The sequence below is a fragment of the Berghia stephanieae genome, chromosome 10 (genome assembly GCF_034508935.2).
Source record: "Berghia stephanieae isolate SIO BIC M18660-M18661 chromosome 10, UCSD_Bste_1.3, whole genome shotgun sequence".
Lineage (NCBI taxonomy): Eukaryota > Metazoa > Mollusca > Gastropoda > Nudibranchia > Aeolidiidae > Berghia > Berghia stephanieae.
In genome coordinates, this window is record NC_088369.1 from 26393757 (window position 1) to 26412660 (window position 18904).

The following is an 18904-nucleotide window of genomic DNA, read 5'->3' on the forward strand; positions in this document are numbered from 1 at the left end:
ATTTTGGTTTTATTTTGGGGTTATTTTTGTTTTGTTTAGTTTAGTTTTATTATTATTTATTTTATTTAATTTTTTTTTGGTTAATAAAAATTAGTTTATTTTCTTGTTCTATATGCAGACAAATAATATTTTGTATTGTTGTTCTATATGCAGACAATTTTTGTTTGTTTGTTTTGCTGTTCTGTAAGCAGAATTGGATTGTGCTTAAATTCTGTATTGTTTTGTTTGTTTGTTTTTTGGGCGGGGGGGGGGGTTGTTTTGGGGAGAGGGGGGGGGGGTCGTTCTTTTTATTCGGTCCCCGTTGTTGTTATAGCTGCGCTTTTTAATTGTTTTATACTGTGTTTTTTAGTGGGTTTTTTTTTTCATTTTGAGGAGTTTCATTGTGCATTTGACACATTCATCAGCTCACATTTCAGCACCTAGATATATATAAATAGAGGAATTCACGAATAAAAGTAATTATGTTATAAGAGTACAGTAGGTTTTCAACTGCTATCAAGTATATTTAGTTTATCGGTGTGTGTTTGGGGTGTCCATTTAATGATAATGGTGATGATGATGACGATGATGATAATAATGACGATGACGACGACGATGTGCGGCTATGTGGTCTAGTGGTATGACACTCGCTTTCGGATCGGAAGGTCCTGAGTTTGAGTCTCGCTCGGCACATAGTTGAGTCCTTGGAAAAGGCTCTTTACTCACATTCTTTCTCAGATGTAAAATGAGCACCTGGCCATTAACAGCGTTGGCTCTATCGGAAAAAAAATGTAATATCACCTAACAGGCCTCATGTTTCGTTCTACATGCTACATGTTGCTGTTAGTCAGGGAACCTTTGTAAAACGCTTTGAGCACAATAAGTGGATATCGCGGTATATAAAAGCTCATTAAAAAATAAATTAGACGATGATGACGACGACGATGCTGATGATGATGCTGATAATGATGATGATGATGATGATGATGATGATGATGATGATGATGATGATGATGATGATGATGATGATGATAATGATGATTAAGGTTAATAACGGTAACCCAGTAACACATTTCCTGCTATTACCCTGGATAATAACACACAGGCCATAGATGACCTTCATGGTGGTATTCAGCAGAAACTAGAAACAGTCTTTCTTTCATGTGACAACGTTATTGCGTGGGTGGTTGGTGGGTTAGAAGAAGGGGGTTGGGATACGGTAAATAATTTTACTAATTTACTCTCATTTAATTCTCCTATCTACATTTATTTTTTCCTACTGTCTTCCCCCCCCCCCCCCAATCCCAATTCTCTATCTATCTCTCCACCCATCTATGTATGTATCAATCCATACAACAAATCATCCATCCATCTCTCTCTCTCTCTCTCTCTCTCTCTCTCTCTCTCTCTCTCTCTCTCTCTCTCTCTCTCTCTCTCTCTCTCTCTCTCTCTCTCTCTCTCTCGCTCTCGCTCTGAGTGTGTGTGTGTGTGTGTTTGTGTGTGTGTGTGTATGTGTATTTATTATCTCTCCATCCATCGGGATGCATCAATCCACATACAACTAAGCACCTACCTACCTACCTTCCTATCTATCTCCATTAATCTGTCTATATATATAATCAATCTATCTACCGATATATGTCTATTTATCTATCTATTCATCTATCTATAGTTCTTTCTCTCTATATATATCTACTCATATATATATATATATATATATATATATATATATATATATATAATACATATATATATAATATATATATATATATATATATATATATATCCAACAATCTTTCCATCCATCCATCTCTCTATCTATCTGCCTATCTCTCAATCTCTCCCTCTCTCTCTCTCTCTCTCTCTCTCTCTCCCCCTCTCTCTCTCTCTCTCTCTCTCTCTCTCTTTCTCTCTCTCTCTCTCTCTCTCTCTCTCTCTCTCTCTCTCTCTCTCTCTCTCTCCCTCCCTTTCTCTCAGCGTTGTCGCAATCCTGAATAAATATCACACAGCCTGATACCATTTCATTTTAACCAGCAACCTCAACAAATCAGTCCTTGCCCACAACCAGGGATCCAGTCACACGTAAATCGAGTGAGGTAATGATAACATTTGTAAACTGCCTTATATAAGACCATAAATAACAATATGAAATTGAATGTAAGCTTCAATTTAATTGCGAAAACAGATAGAATAGACGTTTCGGGTTTCCCCTTTATCGACAAACAGGATGAATGAAACACTGCAGATGAATTTGATAATGTGGTAGTGGCGTTGTACAACTATCCTAAAAGATCAGTCTTTTTTGAGAGATCCATACACATTTTTTCATATCTTTACGTTATTTAAGACACACAGTGGACAAGCAAAGTTTTACAGTGTGTTCCAAGATCCCAAAAACTAGAGTTAATTTTCTTCTATTTTCAGAGGATTTAACTTTGCATTTAGGTAGTTGATAAGTGCCATTATTGTAAGAACAGTCAAAATGACTTTGGATTCAGGTAGTTGATAAGTGCCATTATTGTAAGAACAGTCAAAATGACTTTGGATTTAGGTAGTTGATTAGTGCCATTATTGTAAGAACAGTCAAAATGACTTTGGATTTAGGTAGTTGATATGTGCCATTATTGTAAGAACAGTCAAAATGACTTTGGATTCAGGTAGTTGATAAGTGCCATTATTGTAAGAACAGTCAAAATGACTTTGGATTCAGGTAGTTGATAAGTGCCATTATTGTAAGAACAGGCAAAATGACTTTGGATTTAGGTAGTTGATAAGTGCCACTATTGTAAGAACAGTCAAAATGACTTTGGATTTAGGTAGTTGATAAGTGCCATTATTGTAAGAACAGTCAAAATGACTTTGGATTTAGGTAGTTGATAAGTGCCATTATTGTAAGAACAGTCAAAATGACTTTGGATTTAGGTAGTTGATAAGTGCCATTATTGTAAGAACAGTCAAAATGACTTTGGATTTAGGTAGTTGATAAGTGCCATTATTGTAAGAACAGTCAAAATGACTTTGGATTCAGGTATTTGATGAGTGCCAATATTGTAAGAAATTGGATACTCTTTGAGGAATATATAAATCAACCTTATTCAAAATATAAAAATCAGAGCTGAAGTCCCAATCAATGCAATCAATGCTGGAGATACAAGTAAGTTTTATTACAATGAAAAAGGTGAAGAAATTATCCCATCAACAGAACGGTTGTCAAGGAAAGCAGTAATGTGCGGCTATGTGATCTTGTGTTATGGCACTCGTATTCAGGTCCCGGGTTCGAGCCCCGCTCTGAGCAGTGCATAGTTGAATCCTGGGAAAAGGCTCTTTACTCATATTCTCCACCGTATTCAGTGTACAATGTTACAAGCATTGCTTCTGTCTGAAAAACTCTCATATTGTCAAATAGGCATCATGTCTCGTCCTACATGTTAGCTGTTGCTGTTGGCTAGTGAGATCTTGTAAAGCGCTTTGAGTCTATTTGGTGGATAATGTATTACATAAAATCTCAATTTTTTTTTTGCGTTTCAAAAAAAAAATAATTTCCATTTCAATGAGGGAAGACAAGGCCCAATATAGTTCTGTCAAACAACACCCTTTTCAGCACTATATAGCTCAAGCTAGAAAGGGAACTTGCTAGAAGATTCCTACCATATAGAACATAACAGAAAATAGTGTGTGCCCGGGTGGTCAAAGCCATTCCAACACTGGTTTGGATCACCATTTAGTAAAGTACATGCTTATCCAGCGGTCTGTCCAGGGCACCAGCGTCAGGCTTGTCTTCCATGATGACCTTATGATGGTCCACCAAATAAACCTTGGCCTCTCCAATAAGTATGTCAGTAACCCCACCAAACAAGGTGATGACCAATTAAACTGGGACAGAAGGTTGCCAGGCTTCTGTCCAAGCAAAAGGAGGCACTGGCTGGCTGCAAACAAACTAAGGTCTTGAACCAGTCTCATAGCAGTCACCCTATATCAGTGGGGACTTTCCACCTGTCCCACATGTACGCATTGCAGCAAAGGATCCAAAACCGCAGAGCATCTGGTTGAGAGTTGTATTGTGACAAGGCTGCCTGGTAGTTTTGAGACTGTATACGAATGCAGTAACAAGTCTGCAACCTGGATTGTGCGGCTAGGTGGTCTAGTGGTATGACACTCGCTTTCGGATCGGAAGGTCCTGGGTTCGAGCCTCTCACTCAGCGCATAGTAGAGTCCTTGGAAAAGGCTCTTTACTCACATATCTATGCAATTTAGTCAAGTGGTCAATATCCTTTAAAATTAAAAAAAAAAAAGAGATTTCTTCCTATTGTCAGATGTAGAGATTGGATATCGGTATTTATACAAATCATAGGTTGGTTGTGTATACAAAAGCAATACACATCTCGAACTGAAGATAAACTTTACTTTACACAATTAAAAACAATAAACAACTGATTTTCTCAGCTGGTCTTTTCGATTTTATTTTTTTTAATATTGAGGGTTGGTCAACCGGTTACTGAGATTGCAATCGATGGATTTAGAACAATGTGCACATATTCGTAGGTCGGATAACCAAACGCAATTATGGGCCTGATTTTTGTTGTAATGGACAATATTTTGCGGTGGTTTAAGAGTATTTCCATTACAACAATTAGACCACAACCATTTGGGTCACCAGAGCCGCAAATAAAAACACTTATTTGAAAGTATGAGAAATCAGTGAAAGTCAACGGAAATGTAGTTGACATATTATATTGAGGACGTATGACGCTAAGCTTAAGATTCTGATAACCCAAATTGTAATGGTTCCAATGCTGAAAAGGAAGCGCTCTTAAACCAAATCAACACATTCTTCATTGTTTAAAATGATAAATAAACGAGAGAAGAATGTAGTATGATAATGATGATTAAGTTTCAGTTCGGCCATTCCGTACAGGAATTAATGACATGCTATGAAAAGTGAGATGAATCTAAACTTTACAATGACAGACCAAAATCGAAAATTCCTTGGTTAAATTGATAATGACAACAGCGTGATCTATCAACTTGTGACGGTGAGGTACACGAACGTATTATCATCTTCGGACAGATTTTGTAAACAAATGGGAACGGGTATAGTTTCCAAGCAACAGTTTTCGCTAATAAAATGTATCGCCATTTATCTACTTTTTAATAAGTTTATTAGAAAACATTAACGTGTAACAGAAAACGTTTGAAACTCATCGCAGACCATGCTTTTTTCTTCCGTTTTTATATTGTGATATATAACATGGAATTTAGAATAGCAAAAACAAAGGCAAAACAGACAAGAAATTAACGATAAGATTACTTGTTAAAGTTAAACTCAACACTTACCGAAGTCTTGATATCCTTATTAGTAGAAATCCGACGATGAAATATTTTAGCCGGTTCCCTTTCTCCATCGCTATCCGAAGATTCATCCTGATTGCATCCAAAACCGGTCATTTTCCCATCCGAATTCGAACAACTTTTGGTCATTTTCGCCATGTTGACAGTGTTGATCTAGCAGAACACACAACAAGCAGAGACCCTTGACACACGCCGAGCAAGCCAATACAGGTGAAAGGTCAGAGGTCAGCCTGTAATGAAAGAAAATCGTGATGGAAACAGGTGTCGCTTCGATTATTTTTTTTGCCCAACTCCTTTTCGTATAGAACAGTAAAGTTGGTGCAATAAAATAAACAATATCACGTGACCGGACATTTGACATCAAACGCGACCCAGATTTTTTTATAAATGACCCGAACTATGCTGCAATTGACCTTTAGTAATGTCATGCGCATCCAACCAACTTTTTGTTTACATGTTGCTAAGGCAGCAAACTGAAGTTGGCGCGAATAAATTCAAGCTGTTTACTCCGAGTCTGAGATGGCTAGGGAGGCCACGATCATATTTTTTATCGCCTAAATGCCCCTTCTTTTATTTTATAGGAAAACCATAATCATGGTTCCCCCTCCTCCCGTAAACAAAACCATATCTATGTCCAGGGAAACGAAGATGGTTGCTTGTTTTTGGTTAAGGCGGACCATACTTTTTTTTTTTTTTACAGCGTATCAAATGATCAAAGTCAAAGCATACGGTCAATGTAATGAAGAGAGTAAATTCGAATCTATCCCCATCTCTTCGCTCAGATGACCCTTTTGACAGAAGACAACTACTACTTCTACACTATAACTATAACTGCACTACCACTACTGTATTATAACCACGGATACCACAAAAATATAGACTTTTATACTATCTAGAACTAATGGACCGTATGGCTTAGCGGTACGGTTTTCGTCTTGTCACAAAAGTCGAGCAATGCCAATGCTAAGTGTGATCAGTAATAGGATGGGTGACTAATCTTGAAAAATTATACACACATTACCCCACTCGATTGAATGAGTATCTGGCTACAGAAATGGCGGTTAGTGTAGTGACAGTTTAAGTACACAAGGGTCGCCTAACAGGCTGTATGACAAAGAAATATGGTTCCACACGGCTTGTTGAAGTGGGGGGATAAATATGAAACATTGTGATGCGCATTGCTCACGTCTATCTGTAGAAATGCGCTGTATAAATATTCATATTTATGTACTTGGTCCAACTGTTACTTATTACTATTTCTACTACAAGACCTCTACTACTACTACTACTACTACTACTACCACTATTACTAATAGTAATAATAATAATAATAATAATAATAATAATAATAATAATAATAATAATAATAATAATAATAATAATATAATAATAATAATAATAACAATAACAATTATTATTGTTGTTGTCAGTATCACCGTTTATTAATGATTTTAAAAAGTGTTAAAGATACTTGCAAAATGTTGGTGTTGTGTGTGTTGTAGTAATCCAGCGACGCAACTCTGTACTGTCTACAACTACAAGAGACGCACAAGACCGTGGCACTAAACATCCCTGGCATGCATTTAGTCAAACAACATGAAAGCAACATTCACGGTAGCGTTAACTACGTCAAAGTCAAAGACAAAACAATAGTGACATACAACCCAGGACATGACATTAAGTGAGGTGGAAATTTCAGAATTGAAAGCAGACACTTCAATGTGATATTACTGTCAACAAACCTCCACCAACGTCATTCAAGTGGCAAGTTACTACATCCACCATTAGTGAGAAACCAATGATTGTGATAGGTGACTTTAACTGCCACAGCACCAAATGGGGATACAATGAGAACAACAAAGATGGAGATACTGTTGAGGAATGGGCTGACCAATATAATCTGACACTGACACTCTTCTATGACGCATGAAGCATCCTTTCCAAGAGCTTGCTGGAGAACAGGCTACAACCCAGACCTTGCATTTGTGTCTTCTAGATATGTCAAAAACTGTCGGCAACCCCATTCCAAAATCAGTATACAGACCTATCGCCATTGAGGTAGGATCAGTCATCTCTACGAGAACAAACAAATTATATGAACTGTGTTCGTGGACCTGGCAGCTGCCTATGACACAGTCAATCATAGGAAACTGCTCCTAAAGGTTGCAAGGGTAACTCGTAACACAAAAATAGTTGCAATAATAAAATTCCTTATGTCAAACCGTCACTTTCTTGTGGAAATGGATGGGAAGAAAAGCAGATCACAAAAGAACGGACTCCCTCAAGGATCGGTACTTGCACATATCCTTTTCAACGTTTATACCAACGACCAACCTCATTTTGAGAACATCAGGGGGTTTCTATATGATCTGTGTCTTGTGTCCCAGGCCTCTGATTTCAAGACCATTGGGGAGAGACTAACGGATGTCCTGGAGCCACTCTCTGAGGCCACATTTAAAGAACTCACTTGCCAACCCAGGAAAAACTCAAGTGTGTGCTTTCCATTTAAAGAACCGCCAAGCCTAAAGAAAACAGGAAACTGAACATCTGGAATGGGAACATATTGGATAAAAACACATTTCCCATGTACTTTGGTGTTACCGTAGACCGCACAATGTCCTTTTCTCAGAACACAAAGAAAACAAAAGCAAAGGTGTCCACAAGAAACAACTTCCTAAGAAAAGAGGCAAAAACTTACACGCCATGGGGAGCAGATCCGAAAACAGTCAGGACAACCATAGTAGCCCTCTGCTATTCATCAGCCGAATAGGTCTCACCAGTCTGAGTAAGATCCTGCCATGTCAAAAAAACACCTGCCGGATCATTAGAGTAACTTGAAACCGACTGCAGTTCCAGTCCTCCATCGGCTGGCTGGCATTGCACCTCCCTACATTCAAAGAGCCACTGATTCCAAAGCCCAGAAATATGAATAGAAAATGGACCCAAGGCACCCAAGGCACAGCCCAATGACAAGTAGACTGAAGTTGAGAAAGAGCTTCACGATGGAAGAAAGCATGAACCCTGACCATGCAGCTGTATACAGGCGTTCCACGTGGAGAGAGTGGAACAATCATGCAAATGAAGCTGTTGGAGATCTGAGAGAAGAACTGTCCTACGGAACTGAGCTCCCCAGGAATGAATTGGTAACACTGAACAGAGCACAGGCAAAACTTGTGAGAACAACTGGAAGCATGAAAAAGTGGGGGCTGGCTGAGAGTAGCTTGTGTACATGTGGGTGCCCAGAGCAGACATCCTTAGAGAATGCCAGGATGCGCTCAGCTGCACTGACCATGACCCAAGGGTCTGCTCCCCAGATGCTGTGGAGTGGGTTCGGTGTTGGTGCGAAACTGTGACGATGATGACTTGCAAAATGAATAAGTCTTACACCTGCCAATATATAAGTAAGATGACAGGATGCTGATCTTTTTAACATCAAAGTACTTTTGTAACCCGGCAGTGCTAACTTTTATGTGTAACCCAGAATGAAAAGTTATAACAAAAGACGATTGCAAGATATTTAGATAAATTGCTAGTTTATCATTGTGGTAGACGTACATATATGTATTAAAGTTACATATCCAATAACCTGTAGGTTAACAGAGAAGGAAGGGCGCACAAGTTCATTGTAATTTGAAGTTGAGGAGTTGGAACAAAGTTGATTTGCATTGAGTCAGAATTCAATCAAGTCATAGACTTAGATTGAAAGAAAAAAGCCCAAAGAATCATTTTTAAAACAAGAAACAAAAAAAAAACCCTACAGCGTTCACCAGAATGAATAAAAACAGGACAGTCTTTAAACTGTATCAATGGAAATCACATCTTGCATATACAAGACCTCTAGTGCTATTGTGAGGATTGGTTCTCAGTCTCACCCGTCCTGCTGTATCTGAGTGCCATAACACAACTTGTGAAATCCAAATAAATTAAAAACAGATTATAAATTTATATCATATTTATTGTCATTTCATTCATATTCATGTTATTCACACTGAAATCATTAAAAAAATATAGATATGATGTTTCTCCATTAAAGGTATGCTTGTATTCTCATCCTGTGAAAGACAAAGAAAAAAAAAAAGAAAAAAATTGATAATTATTACTGAAACTGTGTAGTTCCATTTTTAAAAATCTGTGATGTAAGAGCCTCAGCAAAAGCTTTGGTTAAAAAAGGTTCTGATTCAAGAAATGCACTTCTTAGGCAGAACATGCGATTAACCTGTGTAGACTTTAGTATTATGGTCTTGCATATAATTATCAAGTGCAGAAAGTTTGCCATTAAAATGATTATTTAATAGAATTTAATATAATTTGATTCGAGAAATGGAACACAAAGGAAGAATTTGCGATTAACCTGTCCAGTCATAAGCATCATGTTCTTGTTTATAAAGTGCAGAAACTTTGCAAATAAATAGAATAAATAGAAAAGAATTTTATTCGAGAAATGGAATACAACGGCAGAATTTGCGACTAAACAGTTAAGACAAAAGCGACATGGTCTTATTTACAAAATACAGAAACCTTGTGAATATTTCGAGAAATGTAGCACAAAAGCATCACTGTCTTGCATATGAATTGCAGAAAGTTTGTGATTAAGCCACTGCATTATTTAATATGATGTTGCTGATAAATGAAACAATGCAATACAATTTATTAAAATATGTTCTGCAACATCACATGGTCCCATCTATCAAATTCTACTACCATTACAAATCAGCTACATAGATGGTTTCGTCAGTACTCTTATCTTGCTGATAAATTAAATTATAAATATAGAAAAGGATATAATAAACTTTAAAAAATAATTATAACGTTAAATGGTAGACAAGATAAAGAGGTCATTGCCTATTTCTTTTTAAATTTCTTATTCATAACCAAGGAAGCAGGTTTCTTTTGCTATATTCTTCTTGACTTCCCTATGTAAATGTTTCTTTCAAGTGTATAACAAGCTCACAGGGCATTTTTATAAAGAAACATTAGCCAATACCATTAAAATGGAGAGATCACTGCCAAAAATTACATAGGGATAGATATGCATTGGTTTTAACGTGTATTAGACACTGCCGTTAGAAAAAAGTTTTTAAAAATCTTTACAAACTACAGTAAGCTGCTTTTAAAATTAAGAAACGCTCGAAAGCAAAATATGGTCCTGTTCTCTTAATCACCGCTCTCTAGTCTCTAGATTAGATCAATAAAGCTGAGAGGTTTTATGAAGAATATAGAATATAGAAGAAAAACATTAATTCCAATAAAAAAAACAACAAAGAAGTGTCCATAATGATATATGAGGAATTCTATAAGATACAGTAACATGAAAGCCATTTTGATAATCTTGAAGGCAAGACTCAATGATGATGATGATGATGATAATAATAATAATTATGATACTTCTTCCTGAATGTAATTTGATTAATTCCCATGGTATAGGCAGGCCAATGCTTCCAGAACAATTAAAGGAATGCAGAGACTCATTCTTGTTGTAATGTTATTTAGATCTGAAAAAAATGATAAGCATGGCATTCTAAACCATTTTCCCATGGTCCCATAAAAAGCAATATCATCTCACACAAAATCATAAAGTAAAATTCATATGGACCAAACAATGAATAAAAGTTATAATTACCTTATTTTATCAATTATTATCATTGGATTTATTTAACTTTATATGTATTAATTAAATGACAATTCGAAATTAAGATACCAATGTTTGAATGAATAACTGGATCTAACTCTACAAGTAAAATGTAAATGTGCAACTTATTCAGATTTTAGCAAGCACTTGTTACAGTCTGTCGCTTCATGTTATAGGAAAAACTCCAGTTCCATGAGCCTTATGACTCTAAAGGACCAATTATTTCAAAGTAAAATGAAATACCATTTATTTTTTAAGAAAGTTATCAAGCACTATTTAAGGTCTGTTGCTTCATGTTACAGAAACAGGAAAAACTCCAGTTCCATGAGCCTTATTACTCTAAAGAACCACTTATTTCAATGTAAGAAGAAATATCATTCAATGTTGAATATATAGACATGACCTATTTCTTAATGGTTTGCTTTCAATAAAAACATTAGAAAACCTAATGGACCTGGAACTCAGATACCACAAGGTTGTTAAAACCGTTGGGTCAGGTCTAATTTTATCAGAGGTTTATGATCATGAAGGCAAGATTACATAACCAATGTCGATTAGCTTTTTAAAAAATGGGCTTTTATTTACCTTCCGGTGAACTCATTTGATCAATATTTCCTGTATTTAACTTTCTGATCACATAAGAAAAGTCTTATAAACATTGAATATATTTTAATGCCTCTAGATTTCATTTTAAAGTCAAATAAAATATCTGATCACAAATAAAATTTTTGATAATTCGATCAACAGAGAGAGCTTTTCAAAATTGTTCGCTTATTATTCCTGAGGCAAAATTTAGATAAGACATCATTTCACATATCATGGTGATTCCTATGAATTACAAAATCCTAAAAAGCTTCTTCTTCATAAAACAACGTATGAAATAAAATTAGGTAATCTAAAGTAATCAGAGAGGTTTAGTTTTCATTTCAATCCAAGGGAAATCCGTAAAGAGTTGTAGGACCCGGCCCCTCTTGATCATTCCCCAAAAAATTGATTGAACTAACAGGGATGTGTATAAAACTGTAACAAAACCCCCAACGACCCCCCCCCCCCCCCCAACACTCATACAAAAACTTAAGCGCAGTTTTTTTCATTTTCACTTCTCTTGAGCCAAGGGAAACTCGTTGCTCATTTTAGCTGCACAGATTCGAATTCAATCGCTTTCCTTCCCCCCCCCCCTACCCCCTTTTTTTTCTTTTTTTTTTTTGAGCGAGTCTATTCTTTTCTCCTTTTTTGTTTGGCCTTGTTCCGTTTCTGAGCATGAATTTCTTAAAATTGTTTTTTTTTTTTTTTTTAATACAAAAATATTGGGGTTTTTTCTCCCTTTATCTGTCTGGGAATAACCAATTTTCGTTATTGGCAGACCCTGTCTGGAAATAATCATAGCGATGACGAAAATATCAGACCGCACTCTCTGCATTTTACAATAAAATATGTTTTCTTTCACACAGCTACCGACCAAATAAGGCGAATAGGCTTGGAAGATCCAAAACGTCATACATGTAGTTTGACACCTGCCAAATATCAAAGATGCGATAAGGGGTTGAGTGGGACATTTTCTTTTCCCAGACATTCTCATTTTTTCACCACCCCTTCCTCCCTCTCTGCCATTCCTTCTCCCATCGACTCTCAGCAAAAACAATAACAAAAAGTCTTATGTGGCAAAAACGGCTACCAACTTAAATCCCTCAAACAACACAAGATATTGAAAATCGGTGGCAGAGACCCTTTGCCTTTGTCTTGTTCCTTTTCCAGTTCCAGTCATGAACAGATAATGAGAGAATGAAGACCTAAAGATTGTTTCGAAATCTATTATCAGGTTAGGAAAGAGCGAGAGTCAAGAAAATATGACAAGCGATGAAAGCTTCGCACCACGAAAGATAAGGATTTAAAAAATACAACTTTTGTTGAGATTCCACCTGCTGAGGAGGGGGTTTTCTGCTTTTTTTTTTTTTTTTTTGTTCCTTTCTGTTTTCTTTTTCGGTCAAGTTATGACTGACACACGTTCTAGACTGTAAACGTTACCCATAAAATGTCATAAATTACGAAAAGTGTTTTCTCTCACACAGTATTCGAATCACTCACTGAATATGAGCATGAAGCAGACATACGTGAAGGAAACGTAAAATCTGTAAGTGAGAATCGGCGAGTGAAGCTGTACTGTAATGACTGAAACTGACAGTGACAGTCAAATTGCGAAGTGAAATGAAAACAAATAAACAACGCATTCTAAAATTAGGCCGGTGAGACACCCAAAGTTAAATACCCGAACGCTTTTATGGATTAACATTGAACTAAATCGTTTCCTGCTCTCAAAACCAATCGATACAAATTACAAACTCAAACACTGAAATTGGAATCTTACCTTTGCATGAGTTGGACTGCCATTCTTTGCTGGTGATTAGGAACTTTAGCAGCCGGACGACGTTGCGCACAAAACAGGTCTCCCGTTTTTGTCGTTCAAATTGTCGGTAATACACATTCAGTTAAAAACAAACACGTACAAATAAAATTGTTATTTAGTTAAATTCTTTGTATATGGCTAAATTATTCCGAAAACCAGATTTCAAATAGTTCTTGTTTTGTTCACACAAGCGCATTGATTTTGGAGAATAATGTTGACCGTGGTCTAAAAATAGACCGACAGTAATTTTTGATAAATTTTACCATTTGTTTAATAAAAAATCAATATTTAGATATTATTTGACGCGTGATCGAGTATTTATGAATATGTGTTTCTTTTTCCACCTAACAGACATTTTTTAATGGTTATTTTTTTCTATAATTTACATTGGAAGGTGAGCTGTCAAAGCCAGGAACATGTGTTTTGCCAAGTGCTTCTAAAATGGTCACGTGATATTGTTTATTTTATTGCACCAACTTTACTGTTCTATTATTAATGTAGACTCGTTCGCTAAATTAATGTTACTTGTTCTCTATAGGTATGTCGTGTGAGATAAATAATTCATAATATGTAGGATTCTGGTTTAAAATCCGGTAAGTACAAAAACGAATCAATCAAACAAACGATAATCTTTACATCAAGATCAATGTTTGTGTCGCTTGACTGATTGTAATCCACCCACTCTTTGGTCTGTGATTGTATCTGCCGAGTTAGACAGGCAGACTGTGCGTTTGTTTGTATGTGTGCGCGCTCGTGTTTACGACTGTCTGTTAGTCATTAACGACATGGATTTGGGGGGGGGGGCGATGGCGGCGAGTGGTAATACAATACAATAATTTAGTGAACCTACGTAAATAGATAAATAAATTGATAAGAAACAAGACAATAGTAGACAAGATGGCGGTTTGTTTGTTTTGTTTGTTTTTGGTTTTTATTTTATTTTTTTTTTTCCGAGTTGGTCTCATTTGGAAATATTCAATGCAGACAGGCTATCGCTCATTCACTGAGTCGGTTGAACACGCTGATCTTGATAACAGAGGCGTTTCGCTACTTATAGATAGTATGCGCTTGGCTTAGAAGCTCATAACATTGCCATCCGGAAGTATAACGGACCAACACACAAAACTGTGTGTATCCATGAACGTTTATAGTCGGGTTAATACAGTTCAGTGAGCATTACTCATAAACGCGGATGGCAAAAAACAATAACAAAGACCTGAGTGACGTCATCTGCATACTATCTATTCATCACAGTGGGACGCTTTGGTCTCTTCTTAGTGCGCTACGTGGTCTAGTGATATGACACTCGCTTTCGGATCGGAAGGTCCCGGGTTCGAGCCTCGCTCGGCGCATAGTTGAGTCCTTGGAAAAGGCTCTTTAATCACATTCTCTCACCGTACTCAGGTGTAAAATTAGTACCTGACCGTAGTCTATGCCCGAAAATAATGTAATGTCGCCTAACGGGCGTCATGTCCCGCCTACATGTTAAGTGTTGCTGTTGGCCAGGGACTCCTTGTAAAGCGCTTAAGCACATTAGTGGATATTGTGCTATATATTACTGTTGTTATCATTATTATTATTATCATTGTTTGCCTTGCTTTATTATTTGACTTGTTGATGAAAATATATTCTTATATTGGCATTTGCCTAAAATAAACGTTTTGAATTGAATTGAAATATATAAAAGCCCATTTTAGATTATAGATTTTTTAGTGTCTATGTCCAATATTAATTATACGTCAACGAAAGGAAAGCAAGCGTCATGAACGCGGGCGGGTATCGGTGACCGGAAAAAAAAGTGTTAATGAATGTAAACATAATAATATTATATTTATTGATCACTAAGGAGATGTGGGGCAATGGGAGGTGGGAGTGGGGGTGGGGGGGGGGGGGGGGGGGGAGGTGAGGGCAGACGTTATGTCATCTTGTAAGACATTTTTAATTATTAACCAATAAGATCCATAAATGAAGAAGAAAAATAAGACGCAGAAAGATGGGGAAAAGAAAAGAAATGATGGGCGATGCACTATTGATGCTATGCGTTTAGTAAAAAACAACCCACAATAACAGCCAGCAGTATACAACATACAAACACACAAAACTATGAGTAAACTTGAACGTTTTTATAGTCTGATTGAGATAATCTAGTGATATCTACTCATGAAAATGGCTGGCAAACATAAAGCAATAACAAAGAACCTTAGAGACGTCTATTTCGTTTCCTCTATAAGGATTAAAGGTGATAGTTTACACTTTAGTATGTTGATACGATTGATCTGGCAGACAGAACTGGTGAGTATTTTAACTAAACGGTAATCATCAATAAACAGATCTTAAATATAAAATAAAGTGTACTTCTATATTGGTTTAGTACCTTATTTTCATTTACGACACGCATTATTGAATTTGAGTAAGTCATTTATTTCCTCTGCAGGTGGAGCCAAAAAATTCTTAGTAGTACGAACTTTTTATAGAAATGGGCAGGTCAACGCTTTATGCACTAAGGGGCGGGGGGGGGGGGGGTAGCTAACTCTGTCGTACCAAAAGAAAAGAAAACAAAAATACACACATTAAAAAGATCTTGGGCAGAAAACGCGTTCTTCAAATACCTATAGATAGTATGCGCTTGGCTAAGAATAAGAAGCTCACAACATTGCCATCCGGAAATATAACGGACCAACACACAAAACTATGTGTAACCTTGAACGATTGTAGCCTGGTTAATACCGTTTAGTGAGAATCACTCATAAACGCGGATGGCAAAAAGCAATAACAAAGACCTGAGTGACGTCAACTTCGTTCTATCTCTATCGATTGATATATATATATCGAAAGTGACCCTCATCTTGACAAAAAAATTAGCAATAATTGGTAGCAATACTAGTCCAAGCCCTACATCCCTTCTGCTCTCTCTCTCTCTCTCTCTCTCTCTCTCTCTCTCTCTCTCTCTCTCTCTCTCTCTCTCTCTCTCTCTCTCTCTCTTCTCTCCACGTATCTATCTATCTATCTCTCTCCCCCTCCTTCTCTCTATCTGTGTGTGTGTGTGTGTGTGTGTGTGTCTATCTCTATTTTCTATCTCTATCTATCTATCTATCTATCTATCTATCTATCTATCTATCTATCTATCTATCTATCTATCTATCTATCTATCTATCTATCTATCTATACATTTTCCTCTCTCTTTCTCCCCTGTCTCTTTCTTTCTATTTCTTCCTCATCTCTATCCTTCTCTCTCTCTCTCTCTCTCTCTCTCTCTCTCTCTCTCTCTCTCACTCTCTCTCCCTCTCTCTCTCTCTCTCTTTCTCTCCCCGTCTCTTTCTTTCTCTTTCTTCCTCATCTCTATCCTTCTCTCTCTCTCTCTCTCTCTCTCTCTCTCTCTCTCTATATATATATATATATATATATATATATATATATATATATATATATATAGATATAGATAGATAGATAGATAGTTCGAAGATGACGTCACTCGTGTCTTTGTTATTGTTTTCTTGCCATCAGCGTTTATGAGTAATGCTCACTGAACTGTATTAACCCGACTATAACCGTTCATGGATACACACAGTTTTGTGTGTTTGTCCGTTATACTTCCGGATGGCAATGTGTGAACTTCTTAGCCAAGCGCATTCTATCTATTCATTGTGGTTAGAAAAGTCGAAAGATAGTATAGATAGAATGCGCTTGGCCAAGGAGTTCACAACTTTGCCATCCGGAAGTATAACGGACCAACACACAAACTCTGTGTAACCATGAACTTTTATAGTCTGGTTAATACAGTTTAGTGAGAACAACTCACAAACGCGGATGGCAAAAACAATAACAAAGGCCTGAGTGACGTCATCTTCGAACTATCTATATACGTGCGTGTGTGTGTGCGTGTGCGCGCGTGCGGGGGCGTGTGTGTGTATGTGCGCGCGCACGTGCGTGTGTGTATGAGCGTTTAGAAAACCAAAACACTCTCTCTTCAATGAAAACATTCATTAACTCGAATTAAAACGTTGATCTTAAAAGTGAATCTGAAGATCAGGTTTACAACAACAAGATAGAACGACATATAAAAGTTCATGATTACACATAGTTTGTGTGTTGGTCCGTTATACTCTCTTGTGAGCTTCTTAGCCAAGTGCATACTATCCATAAAAGTTAAAGATTACACATAGTTTTGTGTGTTGGTACGTCATATCCGGCTGGCGAAATGTATCGAGGTTTTTTTTTTTTTTGATAAACGCACAGCATCAATAAATCATTGATTGTTGACGAATTATATGCACACACATACAGACAAACATGCTATCACACACACACACACACACACACACACGTATATTTTTCGACTTTTTTAACAATTCATAAATTTTATAGATAGAATGCGCTTGGCCAAGGAGTTCACAACATTGCCATCCGGAAGTATAACGGACGAAGACAAACTCTGTGTAACCATGAACTTTTATAGTCTGGTTAATGCAGTTTAGTGAGAACAACTCACAAACGCGGATGGCAAAAACAATAACAAAGGCCTGAATGACGTCATCTGCATACTATCTATACATTCTCTCAAAACGTTTAATGAATGAATACAAATCTCACCACATCCATTACGTACAGATTTAATCGATATGGACTATAATAATATTATAGATTATGGATAATATTATTTTATTGTAATGCAACCATTAAACTCTTCCGTGATTTGAGATATAGACCAAACATTATATTTTCAATTATTTTTTTTTTTTTGCTCGAGGCATTAAGAATTGTGACTCATTGCCTATAGATAGAATGCGCTTGGCCAAAGAGTTCACAACATTGCCATCGGGAAGTATAACGGACCAACACACAAACTCTGTGTAACCATGAACTTTTATAGTCTGGTTAATACAGTTTAGTGAGAACAACTCACAAACGCGGGTGGCAAAAACAATAACAAAGGCCTGAGTGACGTCATCTGCATACTATCTATAGATAGAATGCGCTTGGCCAAAGAGTTCACAACATTGCCATCGGGAAGTATAACGGACCAACACACAAACTCTGTGTAACCATGAACTTTTATAGTCTGGTTAATACAGTTTAGTGAGAACAACTCACAAACGCGGATGGCAAAAACAATAACAAAGGCCTGAGTGACGTCATCTGCATACTATCTATAAAATGTATGTACATATTAACCAGTAGATCTTTTACCAATCAAAACATGGAATTTGTGACACACATTCACACGTGCTCACACGGACAAGCATGGTTGGTTGTTTGTAAACAATAACGTGAATGAAATCGACCTGTCGCTGATTATTGTTTTTCCTTTTTTATACCGCCAGAAGGGTGACTAGTTTTCACACGATTTTATAAACGTTTCCGTTTACACATAGTTTTCTGTGTTGGAAAGTACAATGGGTATTTAACTTAGACAAATACCATCGATAGTAAAAATTGTGTAGTGCTTTGTTTACCAATCACTGCCATTGTTTACATTATGACGGCTGTCCGAGAGGCGTGGTTATCTAAGTTTCTATAGATAGTATGCGCTTGGCTAAGAAGCT

The 18904-nt window shown here is 36.8% G+C and overlaps 1 protein-coding gene across 2 annotated transcripts in view; it reads right to left on the reverse strand.

Annotated features, from left to right (window-relative positions):
• Positions 1-18904, reverse strand: part of LOC144980885 (diacylglycerol kinase delta-like) — a 204945-nt gene that overhangs the window by 176183 nt on the left and 9858 nt on the right. For both annotated transcript variants that reach the window (XM_078928779.1, XM_078928778.1), the window contains exon 2: positions 5314-5558. In XM_078928779.1, coding sequence (XP_078784905.1) covers positions 5314-5466 — 153 coding nt within the window. In that variant the 5' untranslated portion in view covers positions 5467-5558. The remainder of the gene's footprint in view (positions 1-5313; positions 5559-18904) is intronic.